General features: G+C 45.6%; 1 protein-coding gene across 1 annotated transcript in view; it reads left to right on the top strand.

The window, feature by feature from the left end:
* Positions 1-25,398, top strand: part of LOC137537250 (zinc finger protein 721-like) — a 75,503-nt gene extending 50,105 nt beyond the window's left edge. Inside the window, exons 5-8 of the mRNA XM_068259340.1 lie at positions 5,453-5,593; positions 5,687-5,897; positions 15,173-15,619; positions 20,895-25,398. Coding sequence (XP_068115441.1) covers positions 5,453-5,593; positions 5,687-5,897; positions 15,173-15,619; positions 20,895-22,210 — 2,115 coding nt within the window. The 3' untranslated portion in view covers positions 22,211-25,398. The remainder of the gene's footprint in view (positions 1-5,452; positions 5,594-5,686; positions 5,898-15,172; positions 15,620-20,894) is intronic.
* Positions 25,399-25,730: the final 332 nt, after the last annotated feature.

Below are 25,730 nucleotides of genomic sequence, written 5' to 3'. Positions count from 1 at the left end.
GAGCAGAGGTCGGGGTGGCCATACTTGTTATATATTGGGCAGAGCAGAGGTCGGGGTGGACATACTTGTTATATATTGGGCAGAGCAGAGGTCGGGGTGGACATACTTGTTATATATTGGGCAGAGCAGAGGTCGGGGTGGACATACTTGTTATATATTGGGCGGAGCAGAGGTCGGGGTGGGCATACTTGTTATGTATTGGGCAGAGCAGAGGTCAGGGTGGACATACTTGTTATATATTGGGCAGAGCAGAGGTCGGGGTGGTCATACTTGTTATATATTGGGCAGAGCAGAGGTCGGGGTGGACATACTTGTTATATATTGGGCGGAGCAGAGGTCGGGTTGGACATACTTGTTATATATTGGGCGGAGCAGAGGTCGGGGTGGACATACTTGTTATCTATTGGGCGGAGCAGAGGTCGGGGTGGACATACTTGTTATCTATTGGGCAGGGCAGAGGTCAGGGTGGTCATACTTGTTATATATTGGGCAGAGCAGAGGTCAGGGTGGTCATACTTGTTATATATTGGGCAGGGCAGAGGTCAGGGTGGTCATACTTGTTATATATTGGGCGGAGCAGAGGTCGGGGTGGACATACTTGTTATATATTGAGCAGAGCAGAGGTCGGGGTGGACATTCTTGTTATATATTGGGCAGAGCAGAGGTCGGGGTGGACATACTTGTTATATATTGGGCAGAGCAGAGGTCGGGGTGGACATACTTGTTATATGTTGGGCAGAGGTCGGGGTGGGGACATACTTGTTATATATTGGGCAGAGCAGAGGTCGGGGTGGACATACTTGTTATATATTGGGCAGAGCAGAGGTCGGGGTGGTCATACTTGTTATATATTGGGCAGAGCAGAGGTCGGGGTGGACATACTTGTTATATATTGGGCAGAGCAGAGGTCGGGGTGGACATACTTGTTATATATTGGGCAGAGCAGAGGTCGGGGTGGACATACTTGTTATATATTGGGCAGAGCAGAGGTCGGGGTGGTCATACTTGTTATATATTGGGCAGAGCAGAGGTCGGGGTGGACATACTTGTTATATATTGGGCGGAGCAGAGGTCGGGGTGGACATACTTGTTATATATTGGGCAGGGCAGAGGTCGGGGTGGACATACTTGTTATATATTGGGCAGGGCAGAGGTCGGGGTGGACATACTTGTTATATATTGAGCAGAGCAGAGGTCGGGGTGGACATTCTTGTTATATATTGGGCAGAGCAGAGGTCGGGGTGGACATACTTGTTATATATTGGGCAGGGCAGAGGTCAGGGTGGTCATACTTGTTATATATTGGGCAGAGCAGAGGTCAGGGTGGGCATACTTGTTATATATTGGGCAGAGCAGAGGTCGGGGTGGGCATACTTGTTATATATTGGACAGAGCAGAGGTCGGGGTGGGGACATACTTGTTATATATTGGGCAGAGCAGAGGTCGGGGTGGACATACTTGTTATATATTAGGCAGGGCAGAGGTCGGGGTGGACATACTTGTTATGTATTGGGCAGAGCAGAGGTCGGGGTGGGCATACTTGTTATATATTGGACAGAGCAGAGGTCGGGGTGGGGACATACTTGTTATATATTGGGCAGAGCAGAGGTCGGGGTGGACATACTTGTTATATATTAGGCAGGGCAGAGGTCGGGGTGGACATACTTGTTATGTATTGGGCAGAGCAGAGGTCGGGGTGGTCATACTTGTTATATATTGGGCAGAGCAGAGGTCGGGGGGACATACTTGTTATATATTGGGCAGGGCAGAGGTCGGGGTGGTCATACTTGTTATATATTGGGCAGAGCGGAGGTCGGGGTGGACATACTTGTTATATATTGGGCAGAGCAGAGGTCGGGGTGGACATACTTGTTATATATTGGGCGGAGCAGAGGTCGGGGTGGACATACTTGTTATATATTGGGCAGAGCAGAGGTCGGGGTGGGCATACTTGTTATATATTGGGCGGAGCAGAGGTCGGGGTGGACATACTTGTTACATATTGGGCAGAGCGGAGGTCGGGGTGGACATACTTGTTATATATTGGGCGGAGCAGAGGTCGGGGTGGGCATACTTGTTATATATTGGGCAGAGCAGAGGTCGGGGTGGACATACTTGTTATATATTGGGCGGAGCAGAGGTCGGGGTGGACATACTTGTTATATATTGGGCAGAGCAGAGGTCGGGGTGGACATACTTGTTATATATTGGGCAGAGCAGAGGTCTGGGGGGACATACTTGTTATATATTGGGTAGAGCAGAGGTCGGGGTGGTCATACTTGTTATATATTGATTTTTATTGAAAAAATATATACAAATATACAATACAATAAATAATAATGATATTCGTGATCAAAAGGGTCACAAAAGCAAAACATCCATAATCGATATATACATTGTATATCCTATACATAATGTATTAGCAACAATACTATTTACACAAGGTAATTAATTATCCTTATCACCAACTTGTATCAAGCAAACCAAAGGATTATAAATACCTGAGCAGAAGAATACTCATTCTATCTACATTCAAAACCAGACAGGACAACAGGAAACATGAATCCATCACCTACACCCAACAAGTGACAATCACCAGAAACAACAACCACTCATTCTGCCATTTATGCAGGAGGGGTAAACAAAGACAAAAATATCAAAATCAACACAGGACAAGCAAGGACACCCTTAAGTTAGTTGGAGGGATCACTCCACTAATTATGACTTCTTGTTATATATTGGGCAGGGCAGAGGTCGGGGTGGACATACTTGTTATATATTGGGCAGAGCAGAGGTCAAGGTGGACATACTTGTTATATATTGGGCAGAGCAGAGGTTGGGTGGAAATACTTGTTATATATTGGGCAGGGCAGAGGTCGGGGTGGACATACTTGTTATATATTGGGCAGGACAGAGGTCGGGTGGAAATACTTGTTATATATTGGGCAGAGCAGAGGTCGGGGTGGACATACTTGTTATATATTGGGCGGAGCAGAGGTCGGGGTGGACATACTTGTTATCTATTGGGCGGAGCAGAGGTCGGGGTGGACATACTTGTTATATATTGGGCAGGGCAGAGGTCAGGGTGGTCATACTTGTTATATATTGGGCAGAGCAGAGGTCAGGGTGGTCATACTTGTTATATATTGGGCAGGGCAGAGGTCAGGGTGGTCATACTTGTTATATATTGGGCGGAGCAGAGGTCGGGGTGGACATACTTGTTATATATTGAGCAGAGCAGAGGTCGGGGTGGACATTCTTGTTATATATTGGGCAGAGCAGAGGTCGGGGTGGACATACTTGTTATATATTGGGCAGAGCAGAGGTCGGGGTGGACATACTTGTTATATGTTGGGCAGAGGTCGGGGTGGGGACATACTTGTTATATATTGGGCAGAGCAGAGGTCGGGGTGGACATACTTGTTATATATTGGGCAGAGCAGAGGTCGGGGTGGTCATACTTGTTATATATTGGGCAGAGCAGAGGTCGGGGTGGACATACTTGTTATATATTGCACAGAGCAGAGGTCGGGGTGGACATACCTGTTATATATTGGGCAGAGCAGAGGTCGGGATATACATACTTGTTATATATTGGGCAGAGCAGAGGTCGGGGTGGGCATGCTTGTTATATATTGGGCAGAGCAGAGGTCGGGGTGTACATACTTGTTATATATTGGGCAGAGCAGAGGTCGGGGTGGACATACTTGTTATATATTGGGCAGAGCAGAGGTCGGGGTGGTCATACTTGTTATATATTGAGCAGAGCAGAGGTCGGGGTGGACATTCTTGTTATATATTGGGCAGAGCAGAGGTCGGGGAGGATATACTTGTTATATATTGGGCAGAGCAGAGGTCGGGGTGGATATGCTTGTTATATATTGGGCAGAGCAGAGGTCGGGGTGGGCATACTTGTTATATATTGGGCAGAGCAGAGGTCGGGGTGGACATACTTGTTATATATTGTGCAGAGCAGAGGTCGGGGTGGACATGCTTGTTATATATTGGGCAGAGCAGAGGTCGGGGGGGACATACTTGTTATATATTGTGCAGAGCAGAGGTCGGGGTGGACATGCTTGTTATATATTGGGCAGAGCAGAGGTCGGGGTGGGCATACTTGTTATATATTGGGCAGAGCAGAGGTCGGGGTGGACATACTTGTTATATATTGGGCAGAGCAGAGGTCGGGGTGGACATACTTGTTATATATTGGGCCGAGGTCGGGGTGGACATACTTGTTATATATTGGGCAGAGCAGAGGTCGGGGTGGACATACTTGTTATATATCGGGCAGAGCAGAGGTCGGGGTGGACATACTTGTTATATATTGGGCAGAGCAGAGGTCGGGGTGGACATACTTGTTATATATTGGGCAGAGCAGAGGTTGGGGTGGACATACTTGTTTTATATTGGGCAGAGCAGAGGTCGGGGTGGTCATACTTGTTATATATTGGGCAGAGGTCGGGGTGGACATACTTGTTATATATTGGGCAGAGCAGAGGTTGGGGTGGACATACTTGTTTTATATTGGGCAGAGCAGAGGTCGGGGTGGACATACTTGTTATATATTGGGCAGGGCAGAGGTCGGGGTGGACATACTTGTTATATATTGGGCAGAGCAGAGGTCGGGGTGGACATACTTGTTATATATTGGGCAGAGGTCGGGGTGGACATACTTGTTATATATTGGGCAGAGCAGAGGTCGGGGTGGACATACTTGTTATATATTGGGCAGAGGTCGGGGTGGACATACTTGTTATATATTGGGCAGAGCAGAGGTCGGGGTGGACATACTTGTTATATGGTGGGCAGAGCAGAGGTCGAGTGGACATACTTGTTATATGGTGGGCAGAGCAGAGGTCGGGGTGGTCATACTTGTTGTATATTGGGCAGAGCAGAGGTAGGACAGGCAGAGAAGATGGAGGCAGCAGCTGGAGAGGGGTTGGGTGGCCTCTGCTGCTTTAGTCCTGGTATTGCCACTGTCCCAGCTGGCAGGTTTGTTGCTATGGCTCCTGGAGGGTTTGGGGTTAGTAGGTGATGGACAGGTGGGCTCAGGTATGGTCAGGATATGGAGCTGCAGTCCCCTCTGCCTAGTCCATCAGGTGCCAGAGCTGTAAGTAATGATAATTTATAGCTGATTAGCTGCAGGCCTCTGCTCCTATCTCCCTCTGTCTCCAGCTGTTCTCTCCTCACATCCTCATCCATCTACCGCTGCCAGCACTGCTGTAACCTCCCAGGAATGTGTGCATGGAGAGGAGGAGAGAAGCACCAGATGAGGAGCAAGGCACACTGGAACAGAGGACTGTGGGACTGAATGTGCAGGATGCCACAGCTTATGGGATATTACCTGCCCCTAGCAAGTTATATTTTCTGTGCTCTGTTTATTACTGCTAATATTTTACAGCTATAATTTATCCTTTTCAGAAGTGAGATATGAGCTCAAAGGCAAGAGAGGAGTGATCAGCAGTCTATGGAGGAGGGAGACATGAGGACAATTAAGGAGGAAGAAGAGACGTATGTGAGGAGTGATCAGCAGTCTATGGAGGAGGATGTCATGAGGGTGACAATTAAAGAGGAAGAAGAGGAGACATATGTGAGGAGTGGTCAGCAGTCTATGGAGGAGGGTGACATGATGAGGACCTGTAAAGAGGAAGAAGAGGAGACATATGTGAGGAGTGATCAGCAGTCTATGGAGGAGGGTGACATGATGAGGACAATTAAAGAGGAAGAAGAGACGTATGTGAGGAGTGATCAGCAATCTATGGAGGAGAGTGTCACACTGGTAACAATTAAAGAGGAAGAAGAGATGTATGTGAGGAGTGATCAGCAGTCTATAGAGGAGGGTGACATGATGGGGACAGTTATAGATGCGGACCTGCTTACAGAGGGCAGAACAGGTGAGTAATCAATATTAAATTTTGAATATCTTTAGTTATTATGACTGTGTCATTGCTCACAGACAGGCACATTGTGCAGTAACATGACACACATCACACCCCTATTACCTCTCACATTCCCTGTGTACAGAGTGTATTTATACCTCATTACAGGCACAGTGTGCAGTCACATTACACACATCACACCCCTATTACTTCTCACATTCCCTGTGTACATAGTGTGTTTATACCTCATTACAGGCACACTGTGCAGTCACATTACACACATCACACCCCTATTACTCCTCACATTCCCTGTGTACATAGTGTGTTTATACCTCATTACAGGCACACTGTGCAGTCACATTACACACATCACACCCCTATTACTTCTCACATTCCCTGTGTATATAGTGTGTTTATACCTCATTACAGGCACACTGTGCAGTCACATTACACACATCACACCCCTATTACTTCTCACATTCCCTGTGTACATAGTGTGTTTATACCTTATTACCGGCACAGTGTGCAGTCACATTACACATCACACCCCTATTACTCCTCACATTCCCTGTGTACATAGTGTGTTTATACCTCATTACAGGCACACTGTGCAGTCACATGACACACATCACACCCCTATTACTTCTCACATTCCCTGTGTACATAGTGTGTTTATAGCTCATTACAGGCACACTGTGCAGTCACATTACACACATCACACCCCTATTACTTCTCACATTCCCTGTGTACATAGTGTGTTTATACCTCATTACAGGCACAGTGTGCAGTCACATTACACACATCACACCCCTATTACTCCTCACATTCCCTGTGTACATAGTGTGTTTATACCTCATTACAGGCACACTGTGCAGTCACATTACATACATCACACCCCTATTACTTCTCACATTCCCTGTGTACATAGTGTGTTTATACCTCATTACAGGCACAGTGTGCAGTCACATTACACACATCACACCCCTATTACTTCTCACATTCCCTGTGTACATAGTGTGTTTATACCTCATTACAGGCACACTGTGCAGTCACATTACACACATCACACCCCTATTACTCCTCACATTCCCTGTGTACATAGTGTGTTTATACCTCATTACAGGCACACTGTGCAGTCACATTACACACATCACACCCCTATTACTTCTCACATTCCCTGTGTATATAGTGTGTTTATACCTCATTACAGGCACACTGTGCAGTCACATGACACACATCACACCCCTATTACTTCTCACATTCCCTGTGTACATAGTGTGTTTATAGCTCATTACAGGCACACTGTGCAGTCACATTACACACATCACACCCCTATTACTCCTCACATTCCCTGTGTACATAGTGTGTTTATACCTCATTACAGGCACAGTGTGCAGTCACATTACACATCACACCCCTATTACTTCTCACATTCCCTGTGTACATAGTGTGTTTATACCTCATTACAGGCACACAGTGCAGCCACATTACACACATCACACCCCTATTACTTCTCACATTCCCTGTGTACATAGTGTGTTTATACCTCATTACAGGCACAGTGTGCAGTCACATTACACACATCACACCCCTATTACTCCTCACATTCCCTGTGTACATAGTGTGTTTATACCTCATTACAGGCACACTGTGCAGTCACATTACACACATCACACCCCTATTACTTCTCACATTCCCTGTGTACATAGTGTGTTTATACCTCATTACAGGCACACTGTGCGGCCACATTACACACATCACACCCCTATTACTTCTCACATTCCCTGTGTACATAGTGTGTTTATACCTTATTACCGGCACAGTGTGCAGTCACATTACACATCACACCCCTATTACTCCTCACATTCCCTGTGTACATAGTGTGTTTATACCTCATTACAGGCACACTGTGCAGTCACATGACACACATCACACCCCTATTACTTCTCACATTCCCTGTGTACATAGTGTGTTTATAGCTCATTACAGGCACACTGTGCAGTCACATTACACACATCACACCCCTATTACTTCTCACATTCCCTGTGTACATAGTGTGTTTATACCTCATTACAGGCACAGTGTGCAGTCACATTACACACATCACACCCCTATTACTCCTCACATTCCCTGTGTACATAGTGTGTTTATACCTCATTACAGGCACACTGTGCAGTCACATTACATACATCACACCCCTATTACTTCTCACATTCCCTGTGTACATAGTGTGTTTATACCTCATTACAGGCACAGTGTGCAGTCACATTACACACATCACACCCCTATTACTTCTCACATTCCCTGTGTACATAGTGTGTTTATACCTCATTACAGGCACACTGTGCAGTCACATTACACACATCACACCCCTATTACTCCTCACATTCCCTGTGTACATAGTGTGTTTATACCTCATTACAGGCACACTGTGCAGTCACATTACACACATCACACCCCTATTACTTCTCACATTCCCTGTGTATATAGTGTGTTTATACCTCATTACAGGCACACTGTGCAGTCACATGACACACATCACACCCCTATTACTTCTCACATTCCCTGTGTACATAGTGTGTTTATAGCTCATTACAGGCACACTGTGCAGTCACATTACACACATCACACCCCTATTACTTCTCACATTCCCTGTGTACATAGTGTGTTTATACCTCATTACAGGCACAGTGTGCAGTCACATTACACACATCACACCCCTATTACTCCTCACATTCCCTGTGTACATAGTGTGTTTATACCTCATTACAGGCACACTGTGCAGTCACATTACATACATCACACCCCTATTACTTCTCACATTCCCTGTGTACATAGTGTGTTTATACCTCATTACAGGCACAGTGTGCAGTCACATTACACACATCACACCCCTATTACTTCTCACATTCCCTGTGTACATAGTGTGTTTATACCTCATTACAGGCACACTGTGCAGTCACATTACACACATCACACCCCTATTACTCCTCACATTCCCTGTGTACATAGTGTGTTTATACCTCATTACAGGCACACTGTGCAGTCACATTACACACATCACACCCCTATTACTTCTCACATTCCCTGTGTATATAGTGTGTTTATACCTCATTACAGGCACACTGTGCAGTCACATTACACACATCACACCCCTATTACTCTTCACATTCCCTGTGTACATAGTGTGTTTATACCTCATTACAGGCACACTGTGCAGTCACATTACACGTCACACCCCTATTACTTCTCACATTCCCTGTGTACATAGTGTGTTTATACCTCATTACAGGCACACTGTGCAGTCACATTACACATCACACCCCTATTACTTCTCATGTTCCCTGTGCACATAGTGTGTTTATACCTCATTACAGGCACACTGTGCAGTCACATTACACATCACACCCCTATTACTTCTCACATTCCCTGTGTACATAGTCGGGGTGGACATACTTGTTATATATTGGGCAGAGCAGAGGTCGGGTTGGACATACTTGGTATATATTGGGCGGAGCAGAGGTCGGGGTGGACATACTTGTTATCTATTGGGCGGAGCAGAGGTCGGGGTGGACATACTTGTTATCTATTGGGCAGGGCAGAGGTCAGGGTGGTCATACTTGTTATATATTGGGCAGAGCAGAGGTCAGGGTGGTCATACTTGTTATATATTGGGCAGGGCAGAGGTCAGGGTGGTCATACTTGTTATATATTGGGCGGAGCAGAGGTCGGGGTGGACATACTTGTTATATATTGAGCAGAGCAGAGGTCGGGGTGGACATTCTTGTTATATATTGGGCAGAGCAGAGGTCGGGGTGGACATACTTGTTATATATTGGGCAGAGCAGAGGTCGGGGTGGACATACTTGTTATATGTTGGGCAGAGGTCGGGGTGGGGACATACTTGTTATATATTGGGCAGAGCAGAGGTCGGGGTGGACATACTTGTTATATATTGGGCAGAGCAGAGGTCGGGGTGGTCATACTTGTTATATATTGGGCAGAGCAGAGGTCGGGGTGGACATACTTGTTATATATTGGGCAGAGCAGAGGTCGGGGTGGACATACTTGTTATATATTGGGCAGAGCAGAGGTCGGGGTGGACATACTTGTTATATATTGGGCAGAGCAGAGGTCGGGGTGGTCATACTTGTTATATATTGGGCAGAGCAGAGGTCGGGGTGGACATACTTGTTATATATTGGGCGGAGCAGAGGTCGGGGTGGACATACTTGTTATATATTGGGCAGGGCAGAGGTCGGGGTGGACATACTTGTTATATATTGGGCAGGGCAGAGGTCGGGGTGGACATACTTGTTATATATTGAGCAGAGCAGAGGTCGGGGTGGACATTCTTGTTATATATTGGGCAGAGCAGAGGTCGGGGTGGACATACTTGTTATATATTGGGCAGGGCAGAGGTCAGGGTGGTCATACTTGTTATATATTGGGCAGAGCAGAGGTCAGGGTGGGCATACTTGTTATATATTGGGCAGAGCAGAGGTCGGGGTGGGCATACTTGTTATATATTGGACAGAGCAGAGGTCGGGGTGGGGACATACTTGTTATATATTGGGCAGAGCAGAGGTCGGGGTGGACATACTTGTTATATATTAGGCAGGGCAGAGGTCGGGGTGGACATACTTGTTATGTATTGGGCAGAGCAGAGGTCGGGGTGGGCATACTTGTTATATATTGGACAGAGCAGAGGTCGGGGTGGGGACATACTTGTTATATATTGGGCAGAGCAGAGGTCGGGGTGGACATACTTGTTATATATTAGGCAGGGCAGAGGTCGGGGTGGACATACTTGTTATGTATTGGGCAGAGCAGAGGTCGGGGTGGTCATACTTGTTATATATTGGGCAGAGCAGAGGTCGGGGGGACATACTTGTTATATATTGGGCAGGGCAGAGGTCGGGGTGGTCATACTTGTTATATATTGGGCAGAGCGGAGGTCGGGGTGGACATACTTGTTATATATTGGGCAGAGCAGAGGTCGGGGTGGACATACTTGTTATATATTGGGCGGAGCAGAGGTCGGGGTGGACATACTTGTTATATATTGGGCAGAGCAGAGGTCGGGGTGGGCATACTTGTTGTATATTGGGCAGAGCAGAGGTCGGGGTGGACATACTTGTTACATATTGGGCAGAGCGGAGGTCGGGGTGGACATACTTGTTATATATTGGGCGGAGCAGAGGTCGGGGTGGGCATACTTGTTATATATTGGGCAGAGCAGAGGTCGGGGTGGACATACTTGTTATATATTGGGCGGAGCAGAGGTCGGGGTGGACATACTTGTTATATATTGGGCAGAGCAGAGGTCGGGGTGGACATACTTGTTATATATTGGGCAGAGCAGAGGTCTGGGGGGACATACTTGTTATATATTGGGTAGAGCAGAGGTCGGGGTGGTCATACTTGTTATATATTGATTTTTATTGAAAAAATATATACAAATATACAATACAATAAATAATAATGATATTCGTGATCAAAAGGGTCACAAAAGCAAAACATCCATAATCGATATATACATTGTATATCCTATACATAATGTATTAGCAACAATACTATTTACACAAGGTAATTAATTATCCTTATCACCAACTTGTATCAAGCAAACCAAAGGATTATAAATACCTGAGCAGAAGAATACTCATTCTATCTACATTCAAAACCAGACAGGACAACAGGAAACATGAATCCATCACCTACACCCAACAAGTGACAATCACCAGAAACAACAACCACTCATTCTGCCATTTATGCAGGAGGGGTAAACAAAGACAAAAATATCAAAATCAACACAGGACAAGCAAGGACACCCTTAAGTTAGTTGGAGGGATCACTCCACTAATTATGACTTCTTGTTATATATTGGGCAGAGCAGAGGTCAAGGTGGACATACTTGTTATATATTGGGCAGAGCAGAGGTTGGGTGGAAATACTTGTTATATATTGGGCAGGGCAGAGGTCGGGGTGGACATACTTGTTATATATTGGGCAGGACAGAGGTCGGGTGGAAATACTTGTTATATATTGGGCAGAGCAGAGGTCGGGGTGGACATACTTGTTATATATTGGGCGGAGCAGAGGTCGGGGTGGACATACTTGTTATCTATTGGGCGGAGCAGAGGTCGGGGTGGACATACTTGTTATATATTGGGCAGGGCAGAGGTCAGGGTGGTCATACTTGTTATATATTGGGCAGAGCAGAGGTCAGGGTGGTCATACTTGTTATATATTGGGCAGGGCAGAGGTCAGGGTGGTCATACTTGTTATATATTGGGCGGAGCAGAGGTCGGGGTGGACATACTTGTTATATATTGAGCAGAGCAGAGGTCGGGGTGGACATTCTTGTTATATATTGGGCAGAGCAGAGGTCGGGGTGGACATACTTGTTATATATTGGGCAGAGCAGAGGTCGGGGTGGACATACTTGTTATATGTTGGGCAGAGGTCGGGGTGGGGACATACTTGTTATATATTGGGCAGAGCAGAGGTCGGGGTGGACATACTTGTTATATATTGGGCAGAGCAGAGGTCGGGGTGGTCATACTTGTTATATATTGGGCAGAGCAGAGGTCGGGGTGGACATACTTGTTATATATTGCACAGAGCAGAGGTCGGGGTGGACATACCTGTTATATATTGGGCAGAGCAGAGGTCGGGATATACATACTTGTTATATATTGGGCAGAGCAGAGGTCGGGGTGGGCATGCTTGTTATATATTGGGCAGAGCAGAGGTCGGGGTGTACATACTTGTTATATATTGGGCAGAGCAGAGGTCGGGGTGGACATACTTGTTATATATTGGGCAGAGCAGAGGTCGGGGTGGTCATACTTGTTATATATTGAGCAGAGCAGAGGTCGGGGTGGACATTCTTGTTATATATTGGGCAGAGCAGAGGTCGGGGAGGATATACTTGTTATATATTGGGCAGAGCAGAGGTCGGGGTGGATATGCTTGTTATATATTGGGCAGAGCAGAGGTCGGGGTGGGCATACTTGTTATATATTGGGCAGAGCAGAGGTCGGGGTGGACATACTTGTTATATATTGTGCAGAGCAGAGGTCGGGGTGGACATGCTTGTTATATATTGGGCAGAGCAGAGGTCGGGGGGGACATACTTGTTATATATTGTGCAGAGCAGAGGTCGGGGTGGACATGCTTGTTATATATTGGGCAGAGCAGAGGTCGGGGTGGGCATACTTGTTATATATTGGGCAGAGCAGAGGTCGGGGTGGACATACTTGTTATATATTGGGCAGAGCAGAGGTCGGGGTGGACATACTTGTTATATATTGGGCCGAGGTCGGGGTGGACATACTTGTTATATATTGGGCAGAGCAGAGGTCGGGGTGGACATACTTGTTATATATCGGGCAGAGCAGAGGTCGGGGTGGACATACTTGTTATATATTGGGCAGAGCAGAGGTCGGGGTGGACATACTTGTTATATATTGGGCAGAGCAGAGGTCGGGGTGGATATGCTTGTTATATATTGGGCAGAGCAGAGGTCGGGGTGGACATACTTGTTATATATTGGGCAGAGCAGAGGTCGGGGTGGTCATACTTGTTATATATTGGGCAGAGCAGAGGTCGGGGTGGACATACTTGTTATATATTGGGCAGAGCAGAGGTCGGGGTGGACATACTTGTTGTATATTGGGCAGAGCAGAGGTCGGGGTGGACATACTTGTTATATATTGGGCAGAGCAGAGGACGGGGTGGACATACTTGTTATATATTGGGCAGAGCAGAGGTCGGGGGGACATACTTGTTATATATTGAGCAGAGCAGAGGTCGGGGTGGACATACTTGTTATATATTGTGCAGAGCAGAGGTCGGGGTGGACATACTTGTTATATATTGGGCAGAGCAGAGGTCGGGGTGGTCATACTTGTTATATATTGGGCAGAGCAGAGGTCGGGGTGGACATACTTGTTATATATTGGGCAGTGCAGAGGTCGGGGTGGTCATACTTGTTATATATTGAGCACAGCAGAGGTTGGGGTGGACATACTTGTTATATATTGCACAGAGCAGAGGTCGGGGTGGACATACCTGTTATATATTGGGCAGAGCAGAGGTCGGGATATACATACTTGTTATATATTGGGCAGAGCAGAGGTCGGGGTGGACATACTTGTTATATATTGGGCAGAGCAGAGGTCGGGTGGACATACTTGTTATATATTGGGCAGAGCAGAGGTTGGGGTGGACATACTTGTTTTATATTGGGCAGAGCAGAGGTCGGGGTGGTCATACTTGTTATATATTGGGCAGAGGTCGGGGTGGACATACTTGTTATATATTGGGCAGAGCAGAGGTTGGGGTGGACATACTTGTTTTATATTGGGCAGAGCAGAGGTCGGGGTGGACATACTTGTTATATATTGGGCAGGGCAGAGGTCGGGGTGGACATACTTGTTATATATTGGGCAGAGCAGAGGTCGGGGTGGACATACTTGTTATATATTGGGCAGAGGTCGGGGTGGACATACTTGTTATATATTGGGCAGAGCAGAGGTCGGGGTGGACATACTTGTTATATATTGGGCAGAGGTCGGGGTGGACATACTTGTTATATATTGGGCAGAGCAGAGGTCGGGGTGGACATACTTGTTATATGGTGGGCAGAGCAGAGGTCGAGTGGACATACTTGTTATATGGTGGGCAGAGCAGAGGTCGGGGTGGTCATACTTGTTGTATATTGGGCAGAGCAGAGGTAGGACAGGCAGAGAAGATGGAGGCAGCAGCTGGAGAGGGGTTGGGTGGCCTCTGCTGCTTTAGTCCTGGTATTGCCACTGTCCCAGCTGGCAGGTTTGTTGCTATGGCTCCTGGAGGGTTTGGGGTTAGTAGGTGATGGACAGGTGGGCTCAGGTATGGTCAGGATATGGAGCTGCAGTCCCCTCTGCCTAGTCCATCAGGTGCCAGAGCTGTAAGTAATGATAATTTATAGCTGATTAGCTGCAGGCCTCTGCTCCTATCTCCCTCTGTCTCCAGCTGTTCTCTCCTCACATCCTCATCCATCTACCGCTGCCAGCACTGCTGTAACCTCCCAGGAATGTGTGCATGGAGAGGAGGAGAGAAGCACCAGATGAGGAGCAAGGCACACTGGAACAGAGGACTGTGGGACTGAATGTGCAGGATGCCACAGCTTATGGGATATTACCTGCCCCTAGCAAGTTATATTTTCTGTGCTCTGTTTATTACTGCTAATATTTTACAGCTATAATTTATCCTTTTCAGAAGTGAGATATGAGCTCAAAGGCAAGAGAGGAGTGATCAGCAGTCTATGGAGGAGGGAGACATGAGGACAATTAAGGAGGAAGAAGAGACGTATGTGAGGAGTGATCAGCAGTCTATGGAGGAGGATGTCATGAGGGTGACAATTAAAGAGGAAGAAGAGGAGACATATGTGAGGAGTGGTCAGCAGTCTATGGAGGAGGGTGACATGATGAGGACCTGTAAAGAGGAAGAAGAGGAGACATATGTGAGGAGTGATCAGCAGTCTATGGAGGAGGGTGACATGATGAGGACAATTAAAGAGGAAGAAGAGACGTATGTGAGGAGTGATCAGCAATCTATGGAGGAGAGTGTCACACTGGTAACAATTAAAGAGGAAGAAGAGATGTATGTGAGGAGTGATCAGCAGTCTATAGAGGAGGGTGACATGATGGGGACAGTTATAGATGCGGACCTGCTTACAGAGGGCAGAACAGGTGAGTAATCAATATTAAATTTTGAATATCTTTAGTTATTATGACTGTGTCATTGCTCACAGACAGGCACATTGTGCAGTAACATGACACACATCACACCCCTATTACCTCTCACATTCCCTGTGTACAGAGTGTATTTATACCTCATTACAGGCACAGTGTGCAGTCACATTACACACATCACACCCCTATTACTTCTCACATTCCCTGTGTACATAGTGTGTTTATACCTCATTACAGGCACACTGTGCAGTCACATTACACACATCACACCCCTATTACTCCTCACATTCCCTGTGTACATAGTGTGTTTATACCTCATTACAGGCACACTGTGCAGTCACATTACACACATCACACCCCTATTACTTCTCACATTCCCTGTGTATATAGTGTGTTTATACCTCATTACAGGCACACTGTGCAGTCACATTACACACATCACACCCCTATTACTTCTCACATTCCCTGTGTACATAGTGTGTTTATACCTTATTACCGGCACAGTGTGCAGTCACATTACACATCACACCCCTATTACTCCTCACATTCCCTGTGTACATAGTGTGTTTATACCTCATTACAGGCACACTGTGCAGTCACATGACACACATCACACCCCTATTACTTCTCACATTCCCTGTGTACATAGTGTGTTTATAGCTCATTACAGGCACACTGTGCAGTCACATTACACACATCACACCCCTATTACTTCTCACATTCCCTGTGTACATAGTGTGTTTATACCTCATTACAGGCACAGTGTGCAGTCACATTACACACATCACACCCCTATTACTCCTCACATTCCCTGTGTACATAGTGTGTTTATACCTCATTACAGGCACACTGTGCAGTCACATTACATACATCACACCCCTATTACTTCTCACATTCCCTGTGTACATAGTGTGTTTATACCTCATTACAGGCACAGTGTGCAGTCACATTACACACATCACACCCCTATTACTTCTCACATTCCCTGTGTACATAGTGTGTTTATACCTCATTACAGGCACACTGTGCAGTCACATTACACACATCACACCCCTATTACTCCTCACATTCCCTGTGTACATAGTGTGTTTATACCTCATTACAGGCACACTGTGCAGTCACATTACACACATCACACCCCTATTACTTCTCACATTCCCTGTGTATATAGTGTGTTTATACCTCATTACAGGCACACTGTGCAGTCACATGACACACATCACACCCCTATTACTTCTCACATTCCCTGTGTACATAGTGTGTTTATAGCTCATTACAGGCACACTGTGCAGTCACATTACACACATCACACCCCTATTACTTCTCACATTCCCTGTGTACATAGTGTGTTTATACCTCATTACAGGCACAGTGTGCAGTCACATTACACACATCACACCCCTATTACTCCTCACATTCCCTGTGTACATAGTGTGTTTATACCTCATTACAGGCACACTGTGCAGTCACATTACATACATCACACCCCTATTACTTCTCACATTCCCTGTGTACATAGTGTGTTTATACCTCATTACAGGCACAGTGTGCAGTCACATTACACACATCACACCCCTATTACTTCTCACATTCCCTGTGTACATAGTGTGTTTATACCTCATTACAGGCACACTGTGCGGCCACATTACACACATCACACCCCTATTACTTCTCACATTCCCTGTGTACATAGTGTGTTTATACCTTATTACCGGCACAGTGTGCAGTCACATTACACATCACACCCCTATTACTCCTCACATTCCCTGTGTACATAGTGTGTTTATACCTCATTACAGGCACACTGTGCAGTCACATGACACACATCACACCCCTATTACTTCTCACATTCCCTGTGTACATAGTGTGTTTATAGCTCATTACAGGCACACTGTGCAGTCACATTACACACATCACACCCCTATTACTTCTCACATTCCCTGTGTACATAGTGTGTTTATACCTCATTACAGGCACAGTGTGCAGTCACATTACACACATCACACCCCTATTACTCCTCACATTCCCTGTGTACATAGTGTGTTTATACCTCATTACAGGCACACTGTGCAGTCACATTACATACATCACACCCCTATTACTTCTCACATTCCCTGTGTACATAGTGTGTTTATACCTCATTACAGGCACAGTGTGCAGTCACATTACACACATCACACCCCTATTACTTCTCACATTCCCTGTGTACATAGTGTGTTTATACCTCATTACAGGCACACTGTGCAGTCACATTACACACATCACACCCCTATTACTCCTCACATTCCCTGTGTACATAGTGTGTTTATACCTCATTACAGGCACACTGTGCAGTCACATTACACACATCACACCCCTATTACTTCTCACATTCCCTGTGTATATAGTGTGTTTATACCTCATTACAGGCACACTGTGCAGTCACATGACACACATCACACCCTTATTACTTCTCACATTCCCTGTGTACATAGTGTGTTTATAGCTCATTACAGGCACACTGTGCAGTCACATTACACACATCACACCCCTATTACTTCTCACATTCCCTGTGTACATAGTGTGTTTATACCTCATTACAGGCACAGTGTGCAGTCACATTACACACATCACACCCCTATTACTCCTCACATTCCCTGTGTACATAGTGTGTTTATACCTCATTACAGGCACACTGTGCAGTCACATTACATACATCACACCCCTATTACTTCTCACATTCCCTGTGTACATAGTGTGTTTATACCTCATTACAGGCACAGTGTGCAGTCACATTACACACATCACACCCCTATTACTTCTCACATTCCCTGTGTACATAGTGTGTTTATACCTCATTACAGGCACACTGTGCAGTCACATTACACACATCACACCCCTATTACTCCTCACATTCCCTGTGTACATAGTGTGTTTATACCTCATTACAGGCACACTGTGCAGTCACATTACACACATCACACCCCTATTACTTCTCACATTCCCTGTGTATATAGTGTGTTTATACCTCATTACAGGCACACTGTGCAGTCACATTACACACATCACACCCCTATTACTCTTCACATTCCCTGTGTACATAGTGTGTTTATACCTCATTACAGGCACACTGTGCAGTCACATTACACGTCACACCCCTATTACTCCTCACATTCCCTGTGTACATAGTGTGTTTATACCTCATTACAGGCACACTGTGCAGTCACATTACACATCACACCCCTATTACTTCTCATGTTCCCTGTGCACATAGTGTGTTTATACCTCATTACAGGCACACTGTGCAGTCACATTACACATCACACCCCTATTACTTCTCACATTCCCTGTGTACATAGTGTATTTATACCTCATTACAGGCACACTGTGCAGTCACATGACACACATCACACCCCTATTACTTCTCACATTCCCTGTGTACATAGTGTGTTTATAGCTCATTACAGGCACACTGTGCAGTCACATTACACACATCACACCCCTATTACTTCTCACATTCCCTGTGTACATAGTGTGTTTATACCTCATTACAGGCACAGTGTGCAGTCACATTACACACATCACACCCCTATTACTCCTCACATTCCCTGTGTACATAGTGTGTTTATACCTCATTACAGGCACACTGTGCAGTCACATTACATACATCACACCCCTATTACTTCTCACATTCCCTGTGTACATAGTGTGTTTATACCTCATTACAGGCACAGTGTGCAGTCACATTACACACATCACACCCCTATTACTTCTCACATTCCCTGTGTACATAGTGTGTTTATACCTCATTACAGGCACACTGTGCAGTCACATTACACACATCACACCCCTATTACTCCTCACATTCCCTGTGTACATAGTGTGTTTATACCTCATTACAGGCACACTGTGCAGTCACATTACACACATCACACCCCTATTACTTCTCACATTCCCTGTGTATATAGTGTGTTTATACCTCATTACAGGCACACTGTGCAGTCACATGACACACATCACACCCCTATTACTTCTCACATTCCCTGTGTACATAGTGTGTTTATAGCTCATTACAGGCACACTGTGCAGTCACATTACACACATCACACCCCTATTACTTCTCACATTCCCTGTGTACATAGTGTGTTTATACCTCATTACAGGCACAGTGTGCAGTCACATTACACACATCACACCCCTATTACTCCTCACATTCCCTGTGTACATAGTGTGTTTATACCTCATTACAGGCACACTGTGCAGTCACATTACATACATCACACCCCTATTACTTCTCACATTCCCTGTGTACATAGTGTGTTTATACCTCATTACAGGCACAGTGTGCAGTCACATTACACACATCACACCCCTATTACTTCTCACATTCCCTGTGTACATAGTGTGTTTATACCTCATTACAGGCACACTGTGCAGTCACATTACACACATCACACCCCTATTACTCTTCACATTCCCTGTGTACATAGTGTGTTTATACCTCATTACAGGCACACTGTGCAGTCACATTACACGTCACACCCCTATTACTTCTCACATTCCCTGTGTACATAGTGTGTTTATACCACATTACAGGCACACTGTGCAGTCACATTACACACATCACACCCCTATTACTTCTCACATTCCCTGTGTACATAGTGTGTTTATACCTCATTACAGGCACACTGTGCAGTCACATTACACATCACACCCCTATTACTTCTCATGTTCCCTGTGCACATAGTGTGTTTATACCTCATTACAGGCACACTGTGCAGTCACATTACACACATCACACCCCTATTACTCTTCACATTCCCTGTGTACATAGTGTGTTTATACCTCATTACAGGCACACTGTGCAGTCACATTACACGTCACACCCCTATTACTTCTCACATTCCCTGTGTACATAGTGTGTTTATACCTCATTACAGGCACACTGTGCAGTCACATTACACATCACACCCCTATTACTTCTCACATTCCCTGTGTACATAGTGTATTTATACCTCATTACAGGCACACTGTGCAGTCACATTACACACATCACACCCCTATTACTCCTCACATTCCCTGTGTACATAGTGTGTTTATACCTCATTACAGGCACACTGTGCAGTCACATTACACACATCACACCCCTATTACTTCTCACATTCCCTGTAATTTGATTACAGTCAGAAACTGGAATGGTTTGCAGACCAGTTGGAGTTGTCTGGATGTATGCATATCTGTTATTCTTCTCAACATTTTCTAACAGGAAGTGATGATATTTCTCTATTTGCAGCGCAGAGTCCCGGCATCAGGAACCTCTCAGAGACTCGTCTCTCTGTATCCACAGACTGTACAACGGATGATGATGCCACCACACAAGATTCTCCGTCCGGGACCTCTTTTATCCAAAATATTCCCCCAGACTCCCCTCACCTGTGCAACCCTGGGTTGCCTCAGGTTGGAGCCCATGAGAGGGGGGAATTTTACTGTGCTGAGTGTGGGAAATGGTTTAAAATTAAGTCATACTTTCTCTTACACGAGAGATCGCACACTGGTGAAAAGCCACATTCCTGTTCTGAGTGTGGGAAGTGTTTTATACAGAGATCAACTCTCTTGAGACATATGAGAACCCACACAGGTGAGAAGCCATTTTCATGTTCAGAGTGTGGGAAATGTTTTTTAACAAAGTCAAACCTTGACCGACATGAGAGATCTCACTCTGGTGGAAAGCCATATTCCTGCATTGAGTGTGAGAAAAGCTTTATACGCAAAGCACAGCTTGCCCTTCATGTGAGATGTCACACTGGAGAGAGGCCGTATTCCTGTACAGAGTGTGGGAAATGCTTTGTTCAGAAGTCACAGCTTACTAAACACATGAGATCCCACACTGGCGAGAAGCCATACTCGTGTGATTTGTGTGGGAAATGTTTTGGGCGTAAAGCAGACCTTATCACACATGAGAGAACTCACACAGGTGAGAAGCCATTTTCATGTTCTGAGTGTGGGAAATGTTTTTTAACCAAGTCTAACCTTGTTGTACATATGAGATCTCACACTGGCGAGAAGGCATATCCCTGTACTGAGTGTGGGAAGTGTTTTAAACACGTATCACAGCTTGTTGTACATATGAGATCTCACACTGGAGAGAGGCCATTTTCCTGTACTGAGTGTGGGAAAGGTTTTGTACAGAAATCACAACTTACTAAACACATGAGATCTCACACTGACGAGAAGCCATATTCTTGTTCTGAGTGTGGGAAATGTTTTGCACAGCAGTCTCAGCTTACCGAACACATGAGTATTGTCAAGCATGAGAAATCTCTCACTGGTGAGAAGCCGTACCCCTGTGCTGAGTGTGGGAAACGTTTTGCTCAGAAATCAGATCTTGTTAAGCATGAGAGAATCCACACAGGTGAGAAGCCATTTTCTTGTTCTGAGTGTGGGAAATCTTTTGCCGAAAAATCAAACCTTACTGTACATCAGAGATCTCACACTGGCGAGAAGCCCTATTCCTGTACCGAGTGTGGGAAGTCCTTTTCACAGAAATCAAAACTTAATATGCATAAGAAAAGTCACACTGATGAGAAGTCGTATTCCTGTGCTGAGTGAGGGTAGGATCACACTAGGCAGTATTGCATATTTCCACTATGTGCTATGGAAAAATGTATACGCGATTCTGCCTAGTGTGTTCCTAATCACAAACACTGGTCCGCACGACAGCCGGGGGCCCCAGGTCTCTCTCACTGGCTGGGGCCCCCAAACCACCATGCGATACCTAGAGGGAAGTGTGGGCAAGCCCTGGACCTCTCACCTCCAGGCAACTCACCCCCATTGCCTCTAAACTGAATGCCAACTGCAACAAACACAATTGCCAACTTCCAGCTAGAGAAATTTCCTACCTTTATCTGGTCAGCAGGTGCCAGTCAGCCAATCAGGTGTACTTGTACTGTCATACACCCTTTGCCTGCTGTACCAAATCTAGCAGGAATTGCATAAATTAGCATTCAGGAGGGAGGCTTCGGTTGGACGCACTCATGGATTGCATCTGTTACAGGGACGCCCCATGTAGGCACATCTCCCACGCGGTCCCCTCCCTAACCACTCACCTGTCAACCGCATCCTGAACGCTGCAAAAAAAGAAATTTAAAATCACAAACACTGAGGGAAATTTTTGCTACTGCAGACTTTATCCAATGAATATTATACAACTATGAACTCAGGGCCTGGAAATGACTTATATAGATAGATATTATACGGCCTGCTAGAATCCCGTAAGCTGTGGTCTCGGCGAGGGGGATATCGATGTATAAAATGCAGTATTTTTGTAACTAAAGAGAATAAGGGCCCTTCTCCACTAGCCACAATCCGCTTTCAAAAGCGGATCGCCAGTGTTTTGCTGATCGTTAGTGCACCGTGATTTACATGTAAATCGCGATGCACTTTCCCATTAGTGCGTTTCGATGTACCCCAAATCGCAATCGTCGGGCTGCACGATATTTGGTTTGATCTCATTTCACTCCCGACGGCTCGCATCGTAATCGCAGCAAGTGGAAAAAGAAGCTTTTGCAGGCGCAAACGCAATTATGCTTGCAAGTGGAAAATGGCCCTACATCCTTTTTTATCGTTAGCAACACAGGATACAAACTCTCGGCACTGCTGGCCATTGTAATGCCTTCACTGTGAGCTCAGGAACAGTCCATAGAAACACATACACTGTGCATCAGTGACATACCGATACTGGCAGAGCTGGGGGGCAGCGTCCGTATGGGGTGGGCTCATTGAGCCGCAGGCTTTTGAAATGGCTGTAAGGCTGAAAGTGGCTGGATAGCGTGCTGGGTAAGTGCTCTGCCTCTGACACCGGAGAGCAGGGTCCAAATCTCACCTCTTCAGTATTCCAGCACGTATTTAGTAAGGAGACCTTGGGCAAGACCCCCTAACACTGCAACTGCCTATAGCGCGCGTCCTAGTGGCTGCAAGTCTGGTGCTTTGAGTCCGCCAGGAGAAAAGCGCAATATAAATGTTCTGTGTCTTGTCCGATACCCTGTTTGGTTGCTGCACCACAGCCTTGCCGATGTTGTGTATGCTATGGATGCGCAGCATATGTTTTTTTTGTACGGGCTGCTGATGAAATCACAATGAAGCCATTGCAATTACCATTAGTGTCAGGAGTTGTCCTTCCTGGATGAATGCGTATGCTAAGCTATTTTGCACACCGATATGGTGAGACTGAAAAGACATTACCAGGCCATGATCCACCAGCTTTCCAGGCCTGTCTGCCGCTAGGATAATTGGGAGGTCTGATAGAAGAGCACCCTACTGTAGTGTCTGCCTCAGCACTTCTCAGTCCCTCTTTAAAGAAGTATAACACTCAGCATTTCTTTTTTGCTCTAAACGATTATTTACAGCATAAAATTTACTACCACAAAAAAAAATGTAGCAAAACAGCATTCAAACAGTTAAACACAGCATTTTGTTCTTTAGTGGAAAGCTTCTGGCCCCATCTGAAGAGGTGATAACATTACCTTTTGTTTACATTCCTTTGTCAGATACATTTAGTAAACATAAGCAAAGTGCTGAAACTCAGCTGAGAAGTAGAAAGAGCTGAGAAGTGAGCACTAGATCGGTTTTAATATATAAATACAGCAGCTATGCAATAAAATGCAATGGCAGCTTTCGGTGCAGATAAACAGTACTTTAGGAATTTGTAATCTGTAAACAGACAATATAACTTATGCACAAAAGCAAATATAATTGTATGGGTAATAAAAAGTAAGAAAACGCATTTTCATTGAATGTTTTCTGTCAGAGTGTTATACCAGTTTAAGGCCTCATTCAGGCAGGCAGCTGATAGGTGGTGAACTCACTGCCTGTGAGCTGCTCTCCTGTCCGGCCTGTGCGCTTGTTACCGCTCCGTACCGGCGCTAGACAAGTGTTCCCTCCCCCTTCCTCATAGAGTCACATCTGAGCATAACTGCAGCTGTGCTCAGACGCAACGTGTCACAGTTCTCTGCTCCCCAGTAACCCCACCTGGCTTTAGTACTTGGCACGCACGGTGTTACAACCACTGCAAAGTAGCTGCATTTAAATTGCACCCGAATTGCACTAGTGGGTGGCAGACATGATGCTGAACTGCTTGGCAAGCGTGCTGTTCAGCCATCCATCTGAAAGAGGCCTCACTGTATACAAGAGACAAGCGTCCATATGTGACCGCCTGATGCACAATCATGAATTCATCTAAGAACGGGTTCTGTGCTAAGGCCGGAGCATAGGGAGGAATATGGTAAGAAAAGGGTGTAACGACTCTCGATAAGACCCTCAGCAAGACCGTGATAAGCCCCCACGTTCCGGTACACACACGCACACGCACACATACGCACACACACACACACACCTCCATAGGAAGTGATAATTGATTATTTTTGAGGTGTGATGAGATGACTGAGTGCTGTACAGAAATGACCGGGGCGATATGACACCGTCACTGTGTTACATCTCTTCTTTGCATAATTATGTAGCGAGCTGATGATGAATAGGGGGCGGGGTTATAAAAGGAAAATGATGAATTGGAAGGAATGTTGCTTGTCATTGTTCTTGTAACTACTTTGATGATATATATCTGATGATTGCTGATCTTTTTGATATGACTGTCATAATATTTACCAATAAAAAAGTTTGGGATGAGGAAAGTAATTTTTTTTTAAACCAAAGATGTATCCTTTACCATTCACTTGTGAGTGTATTGTATATAATTATTCTTATATATTTATATATGCCCATTTTACACAGCGCTGTACAGAGTATATTGTCTTGTCACTAACTGTCCCTCAGCGGAGCTCACAGTCTAATCCCTACCATAGTCATGTGTCTATTTATAATGTAGTGCATGTATCATAGTCTAGGGCCAATTTAGGGGGCAGCCAATTAACTTATCTGTATGTTTTTGGGAGGAAACTGGAGTGCGGGGAGGAAACCCACACAGACACGGGGAAAACATACAAACTCCATGCAGATAGTGCCCTGGCTGGGATTCAAACTGGGGACCCAGCGCTACAAGGCGAGAGCGCTAACCACTACACCACTGTATTGTATATACCATTTCCTTTCATACATCTTCCCCAAAGAAACCATC

Source organism: Hyperolius riggenbachi, chromosome 10 (assembly GCF_040937935.1).
Source record: "Hyperolius riggenbachi isolate aHypRig1 chromosome 10, aHypRig1.pri, whole genome shotgun sequence".
In the NCBI taxonomy this organism is placed as follows: Eukaryota; Metazoa; Chordata; class Amphibia; order Anura; family Hyperoliidae; genus Hyperolius; species Hyperolius riggenbachi.
The sequence above is the reverse complement of the archived record's forward strand: the minus strand, read 5'-3'. Positions and strand labels throughout refer to the sequence as shown.